Source organism: Globicephala melas, chromosome 18, assembly GCF_963455315.2.
Source record: "Globicephala melas chromosome 18, mGloMel1.2, whole genome shotgun sequence".
In the NCBI taxonomy this organism is placed as follows: domain Eukaryota; kingdom Metazoa; phylum Chordata; class Mammalia; order Artiodactyla; family Delphinidae; genus Globicephala; species Globicephala melas.
In genome coordinates, this window is record NC_083331.1 from 24599629 (window position 1) to 24621437 (window position 21809).

At 42.6% G+C, this 21809-nt stretch overlaps 1 protein-coding gene across 1 annotated transcript in view; it reads left to right on the forward strand.

The window, feature by feature from the left end:
• Positions 1-17607, forward strand: part of VWA8 (von Willebrand factor A domain containing 8) — a 369324-nt gene extending 351717 nt beyond the window's left edge. The window contains exons 43-45 of the mRNA XM_030882155.2: positions 9209-9307; positions 10104-10342; positions 12382-17607. Of these exons, the coding sequence (XP_030738015.2) occupies positions 9209-9307; positions 10104-10342; positions 12382-12490 (447 nt within the window). The 3' untranslated portion in view covers positions 12491-17607. The remainder of the gene's footprint in view (positions 1-9208; positions 9308-10103; positions 10343-12381) is intronic.
• The last annotated feature ends 4202 nt before the right edge of the window (positions 17608-21809 follow it).

A 21809-nucleotide genomic window follows, 5' to 3' on the forward strand; every position in this document is an offset into this window, starting at 1 on the left:
GTGTCTTTACACTATATGATCTTATCCAATTCGTTTAATCTCTCTGTACTTCAATTTTCTCTTTTTTTTTTTTTTTTTTTTTTTTGCGGTACGCGGGCCTCTCACTGTTGTGGCCTCTCCCGTTGCGGAGCACAGGCTCCGGACGCGCAGGCTCAGCGGCCATGGCTCACGGGCCCAGCCGCTCCGCGGCATGTGGGATCTTCCCAGACCGGGGCACAAACCCGTATCCCCTGCATCAGCAGGCGGACTCTCAACCACTGCGCCACCAGGGAAGCCCAATTTTCTCATTTTTGAAGGAAGCATAAGGGCAACAAATAACTAATGAAAGCACGTCATTTACTTAGCAAATATAAAATGAGGCATGAGCAAATGACAATTTTAGGAGCTCCCAGTGAAAAATGTATATTCCATAGCCCAGGATGGCATCACATGTTAGGAATTCAGCAGTGTATGCTGAGACTCCCCACTCCCCAGTTCCAGAAGTTCTTCATGTGGTCTTCCTGTAGTTATCCCTCCATTGTAAAGCTGTCTAGTCTGTATTTGCTTTGAAGCATTCAGAAGCCAGTGGCCTGGCCTGCAGATCTGGACTCTTCCCCCACAGCCTCTCTCTTGGCATCTGCTTCGCATTCTCTTTGGCTTGGGCTCAGCTCCTGGGCTCTGGGTCATTAGAGTCCAAGTCCAGGAGGCTCATTTGGAGTCAGCCTCCACTTTTATTCCACCTTAGCATGACCCATGAGCAAGAATGACTGAGAAGGAAAGGAGCCTTGAGCGAGAATGACTGAGAAGGAAAGGAGCCTTGAGCGAGAATGACTGAGAAGGAAAGGTAATTCAATGGCAGGACACATTTCAAAGGCATCTGGAGTTTTTTAAGTTTTTCATAATTGTTCTACCCACTGAATTCAATTATTCTCAAGAACAGCATTTACAGTAGGCTTAAGACAGGAGCAACATTATTTGCTAATAATCAGCATAAAGTCCTCTAATCTTATGATCTGCAGAATTTTTGATGGTCACATAGCACTTAAACGCTGGTATGAAAAGTGGAATGGTAACGGTTACGGGAACCATGTCATTTAAGTCAGGAAGCATTTTGTTCCTTACCTTCATTCCAGTTTGTTCCTCTTGATGTCTCCAAGCCCTTGGAAATGTTTTCACTGTAACCTTAAAGTAGACCTCCTTTGCAAAAGCTCTTAATGCCTTATTTATTTTTTCTTCAAAGTATTTAATAACTTTGAACACCAAGAGTTAGGTGTTTCTTCACTGAGCACTCAAATAGTGACACTGGAAAATAGATTTATTGAGTTATTGAGAAGTTGGACTTTGAAAAACAACTTCAAATGTATTGTTTCTCTGGAGACATATAAACCACTTCTAAGGTCATGATTTCCTAACAGAATTTTTTTTTTTTCTTTTTTTTCGGCTGTGTGGCTTGCGGGATCTTAGTTCCCCTACCAGGGATTGAACCCTGGCCCTCGGCAGTGAACGCGCCGAATCCTAACCACTGGACCACCAGGGCATTCCCCCTAACAGAGTAAAAGGATCCCTTGAAGGATGTTGGAGGGCAGAGGTGTGTGGGCAGCACTTTTTACCCCTTCCCCCTACATCCCCAATTCAACCAAAATAATTCCACTTATATTGATATTGCATGACATTTCACAATCTGCACTTTTGTGCAGTATTTCATTTGGAGAAAGAGTTCCACTGCTTAAAAAATTTTCAGAGCTAGAAATTTGCTATTCTAGGACCAATACTGGATTGTTATTTCTTACAAACTCTGGGGGCTTTCTTTTTGGAAAAGCCTTCATCAGTCCTCACTTAGATTTGAATGATTCACTCCCTTGACAGAAGAAAACAAGGCACAGGTGTTCCTACAATTAAGTGAAGCAGACTTTTTCGTTCCATTTCTTGGATGTGCCTGTTGAATTTTCATAGAGCCTTGGGAGCAGAAATGATCTTGGAAATTATTTTCACCAACCTGTTTGTTTTAAGATGAGGAAATCAAGACGCAGATCCCAAGGTCACACAGCTAAACTGTAAACAGCCAGGATGTCTGACTCCCGCTTCAGGGCCTTCCCTTTGTTCACGTTTTATCCCTTGTTCTTGCAGCCATATTATTTCTGCCCAATCAGTATATTTACAAAGCTGTAATTTAGGAGTAAACAGACCATTTACATAAAGTATTCTGTCTTCTCCTCCCCTTAGCACTCCATCCTCCAAAAGAGGTATACTAGACATACTTTTCTCAAAGATATCTTGGTCGGAAAGATGTGGAAAGATGTGACTCACAAACCAGCACCGCTGGGAAAAATTCCTTCTATCAAAAATGTAGTTCAGCATCTGTAATTCACCTTTCCCCGATGTCTCAGGCATGTTTCAAATGTTTAGAAATGGAAATCTATCATCTTATCAGGCTCAGGCTTTGAATAAATTTTTTAATTTATTTTTTTTGGCCGTGCCACACGGCTTGTGGGATCTTAGTTCCCCGACCAGGGATTGAACCCAGGCCCATGGCAGTGAAAGCTCTGAGTCCCAACCACTGGACCACCAGGGAATTCCCTGAATAAATTCTTATTGCTGCTTGAATGTAGGACCAAAGAAGGGTGTACAGACTTCTCTGAATCCATTCAAAGTTAAACACGAGTTCAGAATTGACTCAGTTGTAGATGTGGAAGTATTGGCCAATCTAACTATTCAAAAAGCCTAAACAGAGATTGGGAGAGGGCGGAGGGGCAGGGGAGTAGTTAGGGAATGGTTACTTCTCTATAGTAAAAGCATTGGCCTTAGAGTCAGAGCACCTGGGTTTGAATTCCACCTCCGCCAGCACTAGATCTCTGACCTTAAGAAAGTCTGTTAATCTCCGAGCATCGATTTTTTTTATTTGGGAAAAGATGTTAATAACACCCACCCCAAAGGTGTGGAGAGACTCAGAACGAAATGAGATATCCAGAAGCACTTTGTAAACCATAAAGGATGGTACGAATGTTGACATTATACTCATTAAATGTATAGTCCTATCCTTTCAATGACCCCATGAGGTTAGGTGAAACAGAGATTATCCCTCCTTGTCACAGAGGTTAAGTGATTTACAAGCATACAATGTTAGAGGTCATCTAAACCAGCATTATTTATAAGGTAGAAACAAGATTTGGAGGGGTTAGGTGACTTGCCTGAGGTCGAAACCTTGTTAAAGTCAGAGCTAAGTCTAGAATCTTTGACCTTCAGAACATTGTTCTCTTTACATTAACTTCCATAAGAAGAAACGTTAGCTAACGAGCACTGTAGATTATTGACCATACCCTAGAGTTCTGTTAGCACATCTCTGGACCTTTTAAATTATATTTATCTTCTAATCCTTTGCTGCCGGCTGTCAGCAGTGCCACCTAAGAATGGTGGGTTTGTATGTCTAGAAGGAGATTCGAATTTCACACATCATCAGGCTTCCGAAATAGCCTCAAAGGATTCTCTTACCTACTTAAACTATAGATAAGTAATCAAATATAACTTCTCCTAAAGTTAGCAAATGATTATCCTTCCCAGTAAAAATTTAAACACAAATCTTATTCATAAAAATGCTAGTAGCTCTTTGTTTGAAGCAAAGTTTTCTTTGTCATCTAAGTATTATAAATCATCCTCATCTGGTGATAAATCTTTGTGTCTTGCACTGAAACTCAGCATTTGTTTTCATTTTTCATACCTTTCTCTAAACAAATGAGATTTTCAAAAGAAAATATAGCAAAAGGGCATTTAAACAAGTTTCTAAATCAAAAAAAGTATTAAAATTGTTCCTCTCTAGTTGAGGCTTTTCTTTACTGCTGTGGTTTAATGTTTATGTTGGATGTTAAATACGAGACTCCACGGAGATTTAAGGGATGCTCTGAAGAGCACAGAAATCATGATCATAAAAATTTTGAGCTACCCAGAAAAAGTTATGATCTAAATGTTAGGTGGTTGATAACAACGTAATGTTCTTGTTTAGTGACTCCTGTGATTCCTGCTTGGAAGCAAGCTTGAGACCCTATCAGGTCTGATTGGACAGTGGTCACGGCAGAAGCAGACTGGGTGAATGGCAGAAGCAGGAGTTAGAAATACTAACTACTAATAAGTATAGTTCATATACTTTTTCCTTTAACCCAGGCAATTTTGAGGATTAGCTCTCTGTAAAACGTGTTGGGATCCTTGGAGAGCAGATACTAGATAATTATGACAGAGAAGGATTGTTTTTCATGGAAGCTTAAAATGATCTACAGTAACACCAGGGAATGCCCCACATTTGGATGTACTTTGAATTCTTCTCAAGCAGTTTATTTACTTTGGGCACAGAAGAATCCCCAAGCCCATCTGGAAGATGAGAACCAGAGCCTGCAAACCATTTTATAAGCCCCATCCTGTCCTTTAGGTGTGTCTTCTCAGCCTTTGCAATACTAACGAGGCCCAGACAAAGGCAGATCCTTCTGCAAATTGCACTTTCCTTACTGCAAATAAAGGAAGGAAAAAAAGGAGGGAAAGAAAAGGAAGGAAGAAAGGAGGGAGGAAGAAAGGAAGGTCTGCAGCTCACCTATCTCATTTGCCTGAAAAAGTATAGGATGCTTTTTTTCTCCTGGGCAGATAATTAAATGGTAGATGATAGATCAATCAACTGGTAGATGGATTTGTGACTAAACTATTTCTGGAGTGTTCAATCAGTCTGTTGTTGATAAAGAGCATCCAACAATTCATTTGACTGCTATTTGTTTAATAATTAACTAGCAACATTTTTCCTTGCAGTAACCAGTTATGTCAACCCTGTAAGCAGACCCCATGGTCAAATCTTTATTTATATAGTGTCACCCATGGTCATCGGGTTAGTAAGAACTTTAACCATCAGTTAAAGGGAAAGAAAAAGTCTAATATATATATATATATGTATATATATTTCAAGGAACTGATCTAACCCCCTTACGTGTAAGATTCCCGTTTAACAGATTATTTCACCAGCCCCCTAATGAGAGCAGCCTGCCCGGCACCTTCTCAAGAGAACCTTATTCTTGGCTCAAAACGTTCCTGCCGTGACTATCGTCAGATCAGTCTGGACGGGGCCTGGCACATGTTTCCATGGAGGAATCGTGCAGGTTTTCTCCACATCCGTGCCAATCCTCGCACTGAGCCCGTGGTGACCTTGATCAGGCATGTACCGAAACCAGCACTCCCCTATAGTAATCCATCGTCCAGAGCTGGGCCGCCTTTAGGTTTCAAGTTTTGCTACCTTTTCACTACGTGGACAGCAAACTATACATAGAGTTTCTTTTCGTATATGGAATTTGTTCCATCCCTGGAAAGCATTTACTGCCGAGCTTTTTTTTTTTTTTTTTTTTTTTTTTTTTTTTTTTTTTTGCGGTGCTCAGGCCTCTCACTGCTGTGGCCTCTCCCACCGCGGAGCACGGGCTCCGGACGCGCAAGCTCAGCGGCCATGGCTCACGGGCCCAGCCGCTCCGCGGCATGTGGGATCTTCCCGGACCGGGGCACGAACCCGTGTCCCCTGCATCGGCAGGCGGACTCTCAACCACTGCGCCACCAGGGAAGCCCTGAGCTTTTTTAATGTATTGGAAAATTTCCCTCACAGTTCTTTTGTATCATCCTTTGTGTTTTTTAAAAAAAACCCTAAAACCAGGCATAGAATAATGTCCCTGGCCCCTGCCCAAGGCCCCTCTCTGGCTCTTCTCTGGCCATGCCCCTACCATCGGGGGAGGAATCTATGGGGCCAAAGGGACAAGCCCACTTAGAGCTTTTTCTCTAGATCATGCTCCCAGTTCCTGGGATCCCCAGCTATCCTGCTCGGGTGACCCCAAGTCTGCTCGTTGGGCCTCTTTGTTAGGTCCATCTTTCTGGGGCAGACTGGCCAATTGTGTGAGCACCCAGAGCTGAGGATGACTGAAGGCTGTGATGGCATGTGGACGTGAGGACTGGGTGTCCACACACGTGAGGCACCTCGTGGTGGGGGACAGAGCCAGCTACAGAAAGAGAAGGGTGTGGGCTGCAAGCCAGGGGCCAGGACTACCCACACAGCCACGTTCTAGCACAGAGCTTCGAGAATCCAAGTATTCGAAATTTGACCCTGGCTCTCCAAGTCATTATAATGTATGTTTATCAAAGTTGGAGGACAGAACGTATTTTATTTAACAATTTGTAGCCTGATTTATAGCTTTCAAAGATTTAGACATCCTATGTGGGCCTTCATTTGTCCACTTACTTCTTCAGTTATACACTTGTCTCTATCCACTCTCATTCTCTCTGCCTTCCTTTTAGTCTCAGAAAAAGGAGTGTCCTCCCTCCCACTCCAAACTTGACCCTCTGACTGTGACCCTGATCTCCTTCCCCACTGCCTCCGCTCTGCTGCCTATAAAACGCAGACGCCTCTCCCCCAATACCCATCTAGCTGCTGTTCTATTTCTCTTTCTTATACCACAACCCTTTCACTGAAATTATCCCCACAAAGGTCACCATGGATTCTGATGCCCAGAAGTCATCAGTCACCATTCTCCTTCATGGTTATCGTTAGTGTAAGTCAGCACAGTTGCACAGCTGCTTCCGAAACGCTACACACTGATTTCCAGGGCCATCCCGGTTACCCGCATCTGCCATTGCCCTTCCTCCCTCTGCCCTGTGTCTTTCTTCCACCCCAACAAGGATACTCCCCAAGGCTCGGTTGAGGGGGTTCTTTGCTCTTCTCTCTCCAGGCATTTCCCCTTGACAGGTGCACCTCTCCCTCCTAGGGATGACAGCCAAGTTTCAGACAGCAAGAAATAAGTTTCTTCTCTGATATCTCCCTGAACGCACGATACCAGTGTGTCTAGAATGGAGCTCATCTTCCCCAAGTAACCCAACTGCCTTCTGACTTCTTATTTTTACATAAAAATTATTTCAGCAGAAATGTTTCTACTTTTCATTTTTCATACAACGGTTTCAGTTATGTTATGGGTTGGTTTTTTTTCTTCAGCTAGCTTGGGCTAACCACCATTTATCACGTGAGTGCTGGGAGAAAAAAAATGCATTCCAGCTTCCAAAGAGCTTATTTGTAAAAGAATGTAGCCCACATGGGAAAGGAAAGCTTCTTAATGCCCCAACTTGATTGCAAACTCTCTCAAAATATTTCAGCAATTAACAGACCAGCCCCACTCATAGATACTAAAATGCGTTAAGATGAATAAGATACAGGCTTGCCTTCAAAAACCTCACCAGTTAAAAAAGAATAGACGTGAAAAGGAATCATTGCATTGCCCTCAACACCTTAAGTAGTGTTTTGCACATGGTAGGTGTTCAAAAGACAGCTGTTTATTGATGGTCAGATGGTGAATAGACAGTAGTAATTCTTAAGCATTTTGACCCATAACACTCCAAGTAATCCCTAAAATATTTTGCCCCAGACCCATACCCAGAATTTTCTTTGCAGATCCCCCAGTTGCTCAGATACCCTAAGGTCTATTCCAGTCTTTATATCAGCATCACAAAAATTCTTAGAGGGAGGGCTTCCCTGGTGGCGCAGTGGTTGAGAGTCCGCCTGCCAATGCAGGGGACACGGGCTTGTGCCCTGGTCCGGGAAGATCCCACATGCCGCGGAGCGGCTGGGCCCGTGAGCCATGGCCGCTGAGCCTGGACGTCCGGAGCCTGTGCTCCGCAACGGGAGAGGCCACAATAGTGAGAGGCCCGCGTACCACAAAAAAAAAAAAAAAAAATTCTTAGAGGGAGAAGGGAGGAGAAGAGGGAATTTGGGGGCAAACCCCATGATTGGAGAGAATCACCTTGCCCCAATTATAGTTGCCTCAGATCCCAAATTTCTTTCCAGATTCTGTAAAAATGCTGCACCTTTCTCTCAGCTCCAGCCTTTTCTCAACAGACAGGACGTTCTCTTGTGTATTGTGAGAGAGGGAATTTAAAAGGTATTTCCTAAACTGAAAAATCTGTGTCATGCACTATTAAATAGAAAAGCAAATTATAAAATCACATGGTCAACATTATCCATTAGTTAAAAATAATGTTGATGCAGACAAGCATGTGTGTGAATGTGCAACCCCTTACACATATATTGAAAGGAAATTCAAGCTTAAGAACTTATACAAGGAAACATTAACAGAGGTTATCTTTGAGTAATGGGATCATGGATAATTTTTACTTTCTTTTGTTGTGTTTTTCTATCATTTCTGCAGTGAATGTTTCACTTTTGTGTTCAGGAAAAAAGTATGTGTATTAGTTTTCTATTGCTGTGTAACATATTACCATAAACATAGCTTCTTAAGCAATACCTTCTTATTAAGTTATAGTTCTGTAGTTCAGAAGTCCGGCCAGGCTCAGCTGAGTTCTCTGCTTATGGTCTCATAAGGCTGAAATCAGGATGTCAGCCAGGCTGGGCTCTCACCTGAAGGCTCTGGGGAGAATCTGCTTCCAAGCCCATTCAGATTGTTGGCAGAATTTTGTTCTTTGCAGTTGTAGAACTGAGGTCCCTGTTTCTGTACTGGCCCTCAGGCAGGGTTGTTCCTAGATGTGATGCTTGGGGTCTAGCTCTGTGGTCCCCACCATCTCAGCCACAGATAACTCCCACATGTCAAATCCCCCACACACTTCAAATCTCCCTGTCTTTCCCTCCTACTAATAGCCAGAAAAAACTCTTACTTTTTAAGGGCTCATGTGATTAAATTAGGCGTACCCAGATAATCTGTTTTGATCAACTCAGAGCCAACTGACTAGCAACCTTAATCACATCCACAGAATGTTACATAACATAATCATGAGTGATATCATATTCACAGGTCCTGCCCACACTTAAGGGGAGAGGATTGTATAGGCGGTGTATACCAGGGGGCAGGAATCTTGGAGACCACCTTAGAATTCTGCCTACTACTCTATGTGTGTGTGTGTGTGTGTGTGTGTGTGTGTGTAATTTTTTTTAACTCTCCCCTAAAAGTTAAGAATGGAATTCTTGGTAGCCCCTGTAGCCCTCATCATACTTTCTACCTCCTGCTGGAAAGCAGAGATCACACAAGGACTGACCAGAAGTGAAGGAGCCTGGAATTGTTTTGCCTTGTTGATAAACACACATCCATCGCTCTGCTTTTCTCCACGGCCATATGTTGAGCAATTCTGGGCAATAACAAACCAAGGAGTTGGAGGCTTATAGGTCTAATGACAGTTCTTTAGGGGACAGAGGCTTCTAACTCTCTGATTCTCTTGCCTGTAGTATGACATCGCTGGACACTCTGGAGATGGCTACAACATTGCTCTAGTTCCAATTAACAAAATCCCCAAGGACGATAAGCAAAGACTGGAAATTCTCAGGGTAAGTACATTCAGTTACCTCTATATCATGAAAACTTCCACCAGATTCAGTAAAGTATCTTCTGGTCACTGAAAAGATTCACTGAAGAAGCAGCAGTTACAGGAAAGAAGACGACTTTCTGTTTCACAAACATTTAAGCGTTAAACTGAGAAAGCACTGATCATGCCTAAATTCCTTTTTTACACCATACAAAACTTAAACTTTGTTCCCTACATATTTTTAGGGTACTCAGGATTGTATTGGGATTCTTTTCAGCACCCTATATTTCAGAAGGAAAAGAATGACTCCTTCTAGAGTACTCTCTAACCCAAATTTTATGTATTTCTTAGTATTTTCTAACAATAAATTCAGTTTCACATACTTAGATATACAATAGAAACACACTCACCGTGATTCTCAAGTAAATTTCCTCCCTTGCTATTGATGTAAGTACAATGTTTAGTGTTGTAACTTTATTTATTGGAAACTCAACCCATTCCTTATTTTTCTTCTGTGTCATCTCCATTCTCCAGTGTGATACCAAGTTTCATATTTTCTTACATTTTCTCACTTTAAATGGCAGCTTGAGCCTTCAAAATCAGTGCCAAATGGGATAGTTTTGGAACATTTCCTGTTTTTAATGAAAGTCTTAACCACATTCAAATATCACTGTGTATTGTTGTCACACTAAGGTGCAAATTAAATAGAACTCGCTCAGAGTATTTGTGCTTTCTCATTGTCAATAGAAAAATCATCACGTTTGTTAAAAAAGGGAGCTTCTCGTTCATGGCCTTTGTACGATGTCTCTTCCCCCCAGACGATGCACGCCCACGCTCAGTTCTGCATGAGTGGGGACCACACATTAGAGGGGACGGAACACGCCATCAAGGAAATCGTCAAAGAAGAAGCTGACGAGTACTTTGTCATTGTCTTAAGTGATGCCAACCTGTCACGCTATGGAATACATCCTGCCAAGTTTGCCCAGATCCTGACAAGCAACCCTCAAGTAAATGCTTTTGCCATTTTTATTGGATCTTTAGGTGATCAAGCAGCCAGGTAAGTGTCATCCCAGGATGCAGCAGGGGGCAGGGATGGAGATACTGAGTACCTGACACATGCCATTTCATGGGCTTCCCATCGTGAGGGGCAATGGCAGGGGAGGATGGGAATGGAGGAGAAACGGAAACCAGAGTTGCTGCCCCCAAGCAGCTGAGAGTCTAGGTGAGGGGATGGGACGTTCTAGCTTATATTTGGATGAGCAATAATCCTTCAAGTTATTTATTTTTCAGTTTATATTTAAACTGACCAACAATAAAATAAATAGCAAATTGATTTGTCCACCAGTAAATTAAACAGTACTTTATACATTTTGCCTTTTACATGAAGGTGCTAAGCTCAGTTCTATTCAGTTCATGCTCAAATCATATTCAAAGTAGCAAACATCTACTGTTTTCCTAACATCAGAGATTGGGGGTCTGTGTCTCTACATTGTATGTAGACAGACACACACATACATGTAAATAATACGTAATATGTGTGTCTACATATTTATAGACATAGATCATCTTCTCTCTTATATTTCTCCTTCATGCATGTCTGTAATTATAGTAAGATGCTGCACTGAATATGCTGATTATTCAGTAGAGAAATTTATGGTCAGATAATAAATACCATTGTGGATAGTCTGAAAGGAGAGATCTGGAAACACTTTTATTTCTTAAACACACTAACATTTATCTTCTTGAATTATAAACAGGAAGGCTCACGGTTTTTCTCTGCTTAAAGTACTTGTAAGAAGCAGAAAACGCAATTGCAAGTATACCTCCTCAAAAAAAAAGAAAAAAATCCAGCCTCCACACAAAAGGCCACATACCCTTTTGTTACTCCACCCCTTTTACCTGTCACCCCCTGTGGTACAGAGTCCTACAGACTAGGAGATGTTTTAGTGTCCAAAGTGCTGACATATTTTTCTCTTCGCTTCACCTTGCTGCAGGATTGCAGAGTACGGCTAAGAACAGACTTAATATCACGTAATTACAGTCACTTTATTACAACTGAATTTGCATTTTTTCTCCGTTGTGTGTGTAAGCCTCTTCAAGGACTTCCGTGTCCTCAAACGTAAACCATGCCTTTCCACTCAGGTTGTCTTCAGGACGAGCCCAGGATGAACCAAACGGCAAGCTCAACAAATATTGGTTGAGCTGAAAGAGCTGTTTTGTCTTTCTAGTGAACAGATCCTGTTTGAATACTTAAGAAAACACAATAATACCCTTGTGGTTTCCTAGGGAAATGATCCAACATCCACTGGCAAAAGATATGTTGCAGAATTAGCTGGTCTACTGGGCATGCCAAATGTATGATACTACACAGGATGGTGGACTTTTATTAAATGTCATTCCAAAACCAAACTTTGTTGGCACAGTGAAAGGAGGCGTTCTTTTGGGTAGAACTGTGTCTTGTACTTATATTGCCTCCAAAAATGTCCCTTTGTTCCAAATGATAAATTGGCATTTTAAAAAATTATCATAATCCTGTATAACCTCAGTGTCATCAAAACAGCAATTGCATAAGTCAGATTACATTTCACATTGTATGATGTGGGGCAAAAAAGAGAGAGAGAGAACGTGTGAGAGAGAGGAAGAGAGAAAGAACCACTTGAGGTTTGGCTGGGCAGCGTTTTTCAAGACCTGTTTTCTAAGGCAGGAAAAGCAGTTAGAAGTACAGGGTGAGGCCAACACGTTCAGTGGATCCAGGTGAGCTAGTCCCAGATTGGTCCCTAGGGCTCCGTTCTGTCCAGGGAACATAAAAATACCAGGAAACTACAGTAATAAAAAGGAGAGAATTTTTTCTTTGCAAATTCGCTGATTTTGTCACTGAAAAGACCTTTCTTTCGGTTCAGTGCTTTCAGTGTGCCTCTCCCTGGAGCTGTTGTTGCCTAGTGACAGCGGGTTCCACTGCAGGCAGGGGCAAGGTATTAAAGAGTGAAAACTTCCCTTCCTAAGAAACCATTCGGATGCTGAGGTTTGCAGGGGCAGGAGGTGGAAGGGGAGCCCTGATTTGCAATGGTAATTTTCTTTCCCCATCCATCCTGACAGGCTTCAGAGAACTCTACCAGCTGGCCGGTCTTTCGTTGCCATGGATACCAAGGACATCCCTCAGATTCTACAACAGATTTTCACCTCCACCATGCTGTCCAGTGTTTAAGAAGTGGCCTTTATCATCCCGATGACCCTGGGATTTGAAATAAGCTAGGAAGAAAGAGTATTCTGAAGAAAAGAAGAGGTCTATAAAGTGCCCCTGAGTGATGACTGGCTAATTCTGGCATTCCCAGGCTTTCCTGCGCTTGCTAAGTAATCAGAGTTCAGCGAAGCAACCAGAGCGGGGCCTGTGCATGGAAATCTACAACCATTGATGGGTTTACAAATCATTAGAGGAAGCGAGTTGACCTGCATTATACAAAAGGTCAGGGTTAAGGGAAGGTGGTTTGAGAACTATGGTGCGTGGTCTATTTCCAAAAACCTGAGGGAAAGAGTACCTTGCTTTTGCCTTAACACAGCACCTGGTCACCTAGGATAACAAAAGTGACCCCAGCAAACTAAGCCTTTGATGCCACATTCTGACACTGGAATACAAGTCTGTGCAAACTCACCCAACCAGCTCCTCTTCAATAATTATTTTTATTTTCTCCTCCACCCTGTACTGCCCAACAAACAATGACTTTACAGTATTTAACCCACTGAAAAGTCCTTTCAACGGCAATATTCTATGAAAGGTTGGGTTTTCTCAATAATTTCATTTTCTTAGCCAAAACCGAAAGGAATCAAAAGATCCTTGGATTGCTTCCTTTCCCACGTGACTTTTAAAAGGCTTTTTAAATAATAAGGAGCAAATGTCCTATTCTCCGTGCTGCTGAGATTGGAGGGATGTCTTGCCTTAAGTTTCCTGTTTCTTCTTCTTCTTTAATGCTCCTCAGAAGTTTCACACTCCTCCGTTTTGGTGTCCAAAATGTAATGCTCAAAATAACAAATGCTTATGTTTTTACATAAAGCAAAGTGAAAACAAGGCAGTATGTTTGAACTGAATGGTAATGAGCTTTCTTTAGCTATAAATATATATATATATTTAAGCCTCATTCTTTTTTTTTATTCCCATTCTCTCTTGGGCTGACCTTTACTTATCAATAGACTCGATGTCAGTTTTTTTTTTTAATCAAATGCTCCAGCAGAAGTCAGTCTCTTTCCAACCATATAATAAAAGTTTCTCTTCACCTTTGATGGTAAAGTCCGAAATGCTAGGGGCACCATTGTGTCTGTGCTTTCATAAGACAAGTTGGAAAAATTAGTCTTGTTAATAATGGTAAGTTATTCACCCATACATAGTGGGAATTGTACGATTCATTTTACTTTCATTATAGGAAAGAAAAATAGATGACACACATTTGTTTCACCAATCCATCTCCCTATCAAAGAAATAAAAGCAATCAGATTTCCAGCGCAGTATTGCCCAGCAAGTTTGCGTGGCTTGTCTTGTTTCTCTAGACAGACGCTTGCTTTGTGTACTGAATCATCCAATGATGCAAACAATTTCAATCCAAGAAGTATCTTTAAAAATGCAATAGCAGGGCTTCCCTGGTGGCGCAGTGGTTAAGAATCCGCCTGCCAACGCAGGGGACATGGGTTCGTGCCCTGTTCCGGGAAGATCCCACATGCCGCGGAGCAACTAAGCCCGTGCGCCACAGCTACTGAGCCTGCGCTCTAGAGCCTGCGAGCCACAGCTACTGAAGCCCACGCGCCTAGAGCCTGTGCTCTGCAACAAGAGAAGCCACCGCAATGATAAGCCCCTGCACCGCAGCGAAGAGTAGCGCCCACTCGCCCCAACTAGAGAAAGCCCATGCGCAGCAACAAAGACCCAGCTCAGCCAAAAATAAATAAAATAAAAATTAATTTTAAAAAAATGCAGTTGCATTAATAACAATAATGATAAGAACGGCAGCTAGCATTTACTGATTACTATGCACCAGGTATGCTAAGTGATTTCATACATTATTCCATTCAATCCTCACAACAGTGCATGTAAAATAGGTATTTTTTAGCTTCATTTACAGATAAGGAAAGTGAGGCTCAGAGAACTTAAATCACTTTCCCAAGATTCCCATTTCTAGACTATTGACTAACTACTCATTGTACTATTAACATCCTCATTTTACAAAGAGGGAAACTGAGGCTTAGGGAATTTCAAGAAAATAGGGGGAAGGGGCAGAGCTGTGACCCTGGACTGTCCCCTCTCATGCTTTATTCTTGCAAACCTAGATGTCGAGCTTTTGGTGCCTTTTTCTCCTTTCTCCCAGTGCAGTTTCTCTTCTTGCAAAACGACCACGTTTCCTAGAGCTCCCTCTCTGCGGTGCTCAGAAACTATCTGCACGATTTGAGCACTTAGAGGAGGGAGTGGGGACCAAGGACATGGGACACTGCTGGAGGGACACTTCCAACTGCTCCTTCTTGGGCCCACAGAGAATTGAGGAAGTGTCCATCCAAGGGGCAGCTTAACCCCTAGGGGTGCCCCTCTGCTAGAGGGTCACAGCCCCTGAAAGCCTTTGGAAGTTGAATCCAAGAGTGATTGACAGAACAGCCTTTTAATGAATCCTCCCTATGGGTAACTACCTGGGTAAGCAGAAGCCTTTTTTTTTTTTATAACATGGAAAGAATGTTCTCAAGTAATTTAATTTCCCTTTCCCCACCGGCCAGACATCCTTTGCAAAAGTTATTTTTTAAAAATATGTAACTCCTGGCTTTTCTGATTTGTAAGAGGGAAGGATGATGGGGGAGGGGAGTAGAGAGTGAGAAAATGAAGGGCTTCTTTTCACTTCTTGCAATACCTAAGAAGTTGTGCCTTTATTATTAAATGCACTTAATTATAGGCCACTCCAAGCTATTCCCAGGCCCTTCTTAGGGCCAGGACGTTATAATAAACGCATTGTGTGCCTCGGGGGGGGGGGTTCCAGAGAAAGGCAGCTAAATCCGTCCTCAGGGAGCCCGTGTAATGCTGAGAGGGTTCATTGTGATCCCCGGCAGCCAGGAGGAGTGAATGCCATGAATCGTCTCAGTAGAGGATGCGTTTTCCCCCTGGAGTTCTTTGTGTGCTCCAGCAGAATGACCTCATCACATACAGGCAGCTCAAGCACAGCCACAAGAAGAGGGTGAGAGCAGGCATACCAGAGCCCAGCACATGTTTGGAATGAATCATTTAATTCTTTACATTACACCCTTTCCTGTGAGCCATGAGCAGGAGAAATCCATGAATGCCAGAAAGGTTTACTCTAAACAAACTTCCAGGCTTTGAGAGCCATGTAGAAGTGGTTTTCCGTGGGGAGCATTGACAGCGTCCCTGGAGGCAGCTCCGGAGGCTCCAAACCCTCCCTCCACCTGGTGCCTTCTCACGCCTGTCAGATCAGCCAAAATGAAATTCCTCGGGGAACAGAGGAAAGAGATATGGGACCAGGGAGCAAGAGGCATCCTCGCTTATTTGTTGCGTTTCTATTTGTTTCCTCCCATCGCAATTATAAGAGATATTTCACAAGTCTAAGCTGATACCTCATGTGCCTAGACAGACATTTTTTTCTGGAATTGCATCTAAGGAATAGTCAAACGTCCATTCGTATTTAGTAAACTGTACGTCACTTCTTCAAGTTATTAAGAAATAAAATGTCCCCTTTTTAAAAATCATTCCAACCACTAACATAGATGACTTTTTAAAATACTAATTGAAGGGTCTAATTCACTACCAATTTCTGGTCAGGGTTATATCATAAAGTTCTTACCTGTTGCTTTTCCTTTACCTTTTTTCTAAGACTTGCTGTGGCCAAAGTACTACGGGTCATGGAAAGGAATTCCGAAGTTCCATCTTGTAGTGGGAGGATTTCCAAACTCTGGGTAGAATTAGTCAGTAGGAAGGAAGTTCTCAATGCTGCTCGGCTGTTAACTACCTGTGCAGACTTGGGCTAGTCACTCGTGGGCCTCAATTGCTTCATCTCTGAATTAAAAGACTTGGACAAAATGATCTCTAACACTGAAGTCCCACGTTCCTTTAACTCCTACAGAACTGACTTTGTCCCTTGTATGTCTTAGAGAGTCACATCATCTCAGTGTATTTTTGTCCCAACCTCACACGCATTTTAGCCCCTACTGTACAGAGAATTTTGGCACGTATATCAATCGCCGTAACAAAAGTGTGTTATTGAATGAATATGCATTCTAAAAGCTACATAAGCTTCATTAGAATTGGTCAAGAGGGCTTTTTCCCCCCAGCAGTTGGACAGATATTTCTGTTGGATCATGATTCACAAGATTTCTGCCCATTGTCTCTTGCTTTGCATTTTGCAGCCATAAAATAAAATTCCATGTCTGCTGATCTGCACAGTGGGATCAAAAAGGATCAGGAATTGGAAAACTACTGTGTGCTGAGAGCTGACCTTTGTGCCACAGCTGAACAATGTACAATTGTGTATGTGGTTTTTTTTTTAATTGTTAGATCCTGTAAACAAAAATCTCCTCCAGAGGAGAAAAAAAATGCTTGCCAAGCAAACTCTCAAGATGAGAGCGATTGGACACTCTTTTTTTTTTTTTTTTTTTTTTTGAGACTAAACGCTATCTGGGGCTTTCACCTTCAAACAGAGACAGCGTCTCTTCTGGCCCAGCCGTGCACATTTGCTTTAGAATGCCAGGGTTACATAATTTTAAAATTGAGTGGCACTTGTGGTATTTGGCCACTCAGAGCAAAGTATAACACTCTTTTAAGGTGGCTTGGGTCCTTAAAAGGTGGCGAGAACATCGTGTTCTGCTCTAAGAAATCTCAGCAAGGGACCTGTCAGCTCTAAAAAGCATGGACCACCACGCATGGTCCCCCCATCCCGCCCTCTGCAGGCACCAAAGGCACCCTGACCCTTCATTCTTCTCACGGGCTTCAGTGAAAGGGTTTGGAACTGCCAGCTCTTCCCCTATAGGAACAACTGAACGATTTGTCAATAAACCCTGACTCCAAAGATGGTAGGTATGACCCCAGAGGAGTTCCAGAATATAAGGATTTATTGAAATTACGTGCAGCTCTGAAGCATTAGTAACAGTAACTGGAGCTTGACCTGGAAATGGAAGGAAACTGTCTGTCTGAATTTCCCAAAGCGAGTGTGTCTGTCATGCCGGCCGGAATGTGGAGAGAGAGTAATGAACCTGTCAAGAGTCCTTTGTGTAATTGGTCTCATGATACCATACTTGAAGCCTTATTCGTTGAAACTTGAAGAAAAATAAAGTGTATTTACTCAGACCTGACATTCAAGTTGGACTTTCAAATGTAACATTTATATTAATAAATACCAATGCTAATTTATTGAGACTGACCATTTCTTCATTTTGGAACTAATAATTAAGAAATCGTCCATCCTCAGGCTCCAGGAATAGAGTGAGTATCAACAAAGCTAGGTGGTCCGTTTCCTTTTACAAAAGATTTTCTGGCCCATGTGAAATTCAGCGCTGAAAACGCTGGCCCAGAAAGGAGCGCTTAGGGACCAGTGGAAATAAGTAGCAACACTGGGGAAGCGGCCTGTTGACCACCGTTGGCCTTGCCTCCCGGCATGTGGGATGGGGGATGGGGGTGTCCCCATAGATCCCAGAGCCGGTAAGGAACCCAAGGGTCTCTGTAGCAGGCCAGGATGCCCAGATTCCAGGGTGTATGCACACACAATTAAAAGGACAGATGATGGACTACCTGGGAAGGCCTAAGGCTTAGTTAATGGACACAGACACTGGGGAAATACAGCTGTTTGTTTTGCAGTGAACAAAGAAATGGTCTGTTATCTGAAAAGCATCCCTTAGGACCCAGATGCTTTTGAACAACTATTTTCCAGGCGGATAGAATATGCATGTCCGTACATGGCAGGCTTGAGTACAAAGATGTGATATTCAGTGTGTGGTGCCTGAACTAAAGCATCTCTTCTTCTCTCTCTGACCTTTCCTACAAACTGGAGAGAACTCTCTGCAGAGGTGGAAGGTTGTCACAGCTCCACAAAACCTCCTGAAAGCAGACATTCAGTCACTTGGCAGGAATACAGGCCTGCACAGCTGGCCTGGCACCTTGCCCCCTCACATCTGAAGTCTATCTTTAGAGAGGGGTTTCTCAGTGAGAGGGGCTCCCCTCCTTTAAAATGCAAACAGCTCTGGGAGGCCTTCCATCACACACACCTTGGTTTGAATCCCTCATTCACAGGCTTTCCTCCTAGCCCAGCTGAGATGAAGGTCCTCAGACAGGACTGCGACTGGGGGGGAGGAGAAGAAGGGGGTGAGGGACGTTTGCCACTTGGAGCAGCACTCAAGCAGAGGAATGGGCCTGGGACACAGCAGGAGGGCATGAGACATGGGCACATGGCGGGCTGTGTATTTGGTCCTCCTGAGAGCACTCACTGAAGGCTTCCATGGGTGTGCATTGGTGGTGGCTTGGTTCTCTTCCATCTTGTTTTTAATTTTTTAATTTTTTTAAGGAGTTTAAGTCCTTTTTTTAAATTAATTTTTATTAGAGTATAGTTGATTTACAATGTTGTGTTACTTTCTGCTGTACAGCAAAGTGAATCAGTTATACATATACATCTCTCCACTCTTTTTTTGGATTCTTTCCCATATAGGTCATTACAGAGTACTGAGTAGAGTTCCCTGTGCCATACAGTAGGTCCTTATTAGTTATCTATTTTATATATACTAGTGTGTATATGTCAATCCCAATCTCCCAGTTAATCCCCACCCCTTGCCCCCTTGGTAACCGTAAGTTTGTTTTCTACATCTGTGACTTTATTTCTGTTATATGTGGAATCTAAAAAATAGGTACAAATTGAACTCATCTTGCTTTTTTAGAGACATCAGATTTCCACCTGTATTTTGCCCTCCATCTTATGGAGGCGCTACCTTTCTGACATCTGGGTTACAGAGGCAGGCGCAGCAGACATGTCTGGGAGGGAATACCCTAGCCATGATTAAGGGCCTTCAGCCCAAGGGCAAGGCCTTTCAACTTTGGAAACCTACTCCACAGCCCCTGAACCATGTCTCTGGTGAAGTGAACAAATCGGATTCCTTTTTATGCCCTGTTCAGTTTGCTAAGAGAAGAACTCTTGCCCTGAGCTGGGGACCTTTCAAAAGAGAACTTGCACCTCTGAAAGGCTGCAGCATTTATTGGAAGCCACTTTCCTCCTTGCAGAGGCAGAGCTGGTCTGCGCCCCACAGGACAGCCCAGCAAGCCATGGGGAAGTTCTAGTGCTAAGAGCTGTGGAATTCCCAAGCTCCACCCTGGTGAGGCCTGAAATGAGATCAACGTGAGTCTCTTCAACTCAGAACATTCCTTTTGTGGAATGAGTTCTGAGCACACTTCTACTAGAAAGTTTTCTGAAGTGTCTGTAATTCAGCCTTTAGGAAGAAGATGTTATGTAACAGTTTCTAAAAGCCCTTAAGGATGTCCTGACTGCTGTCTGCTGTATACGGTGGGGTGTTACTCCAGGACCTTGCTTCAGACAGGTCTGGACTCAAAGAGGGCTAAAAATCCTCAACAGAAACTCTCCAGTAATTAAGCAGCACCCAGCAACAAATGAGCACAGCCGTGTGGCTGACAGGGTCTTTGTGCTTCGGCTGGGAGTCAGGCCTGTACCTCTAAGTTGAGAGAGTCAAGTTCAGGACATTGGTCCACCAGAGACCTCCTGGCTCCACATAATATTAAATGGCAAAAGCTCTCCCAGAGATCTCCATCTCAACGCTAAAACCCAGTTCCACTCAATGACCAGCAAGCTACAGTGCTGGACACCCTAAGCCAAACAACTAGCAAGACAGGAACACAACCCCACCCATTAGCAGAGAGGCTGCCTAAAATAATAAGGTCACAGACACCCCAAAACACACCACTGGACGTGGTCCTGTCCACCAGAAACACAAGATCCAGCCTCATCCACCAGAACACAGGCACCAGCTCCCTCCACCAGGAAACCTACACAAACCACTGAACCAACTTTAGCCATTGGGAGCAGACACAAAAAACAACAGGAACTACGAACCTCTAGCCTGTGAAAAGGAGACCCCAAACACAGTAACTTAAGCAAAATGAGAAGACAGAAAAACACACAGCAGATGAAGGAGCAAGGTAAAAACCCAACAGACCAAACAAATGAAGAGGAAATAGGCAATCTACCTGAAAAAGAATTCAGAGTAATGATAGTAAAGATATCCAAAATCATAGAAACACAATGGAGAAAATACAAGAAATGTTTAACAAGGACCTAGAAGAACTAAAGAGCAAACAATAATGAACAACACAATAAATGAAATTAAAAATTCTCTAGAAGGAATCAATAGCAGAATAACTGAGGCAGAAGAACAGATAAGGGACCTGGAAGATAAAATAGTGGAAATAACTACTGCAGAGCAGAAAAAAGAATGAAAAGAATTGAGGACAGTCTCAGAGACCTCTGGGACAACATTAAACACACCAACATTCTATTTATACGGGTCCCAGAAGAAGAAGAGCAAAAGAAAAGGACTGAGAAAATATTTGAAGAGATTATAGTTGAAAACTTCCCTAATATGGGAAAGGAAAGAGTCAGTCATGTCCAGGAAGCGCAGAGAGTCCCATACAGGATAAATCCAAGGAGAAACACTCCAACAGACATATTAATCAAACTATCAAAAATTAAATACAAAGAAAAAAATATTAAAAACAGCAAGGGAAAAACAACAAATAACATACAAGGGAATCCCCATAAGATTAACAGCTGATCTTTCAGCAGAAACTCTGCAAGCCAGAAGGGAGTGGCAGGACATATTTAAAGTGATGAAAGGGAAAAACCTACAACCAAGATTACTCTACCCAGCAAGGATCTCATTCAGATTTGATGGAGAAATTAAAACCTTTACAGACAAGCAAAAACTAAGAGAATTCAGCACCACCAAAACAGCTTTACAACAAATGCTAAAGGAACTTCTCTAGGCAGGAAACACAAGAGAAGGAAAAGACATACAATAACAAACCCAAAACAATTAAGAACATGGTAATAGGAACATACATATGGATAATTACCTTAAAGGTAAATGGATTAAATGCTCCAACCCAAAGACATAGACTGGCTGAATGGATACAAAAACAAGACCTGTATATATGCTGTCTATAGGAGACCTACTTCAGACCTAGGGACACATACAGACTGAAAGTGAGGGGATGGAAAAAGATATTCCATGGAAATGGAAATCAAATGAAAGCTGGAATAGCAGCTCTCATATCAGACAAAATAGACTGTAAAATAAAGACTATTACAAGAGCCAAAGAAAGACACTACATAATGATCAAGGGATCAATCCAAGAAGAAGATATAACAATTGTAAACATTTATGCACCCAACATAGGAACACCTCAATACATAAGACAAATGCTAACAGCCATAAAAGGGGAAATTGACAGTAACACAATAGTAGGGGACTTTAACACCCCACTTTCACCAATGGACAGA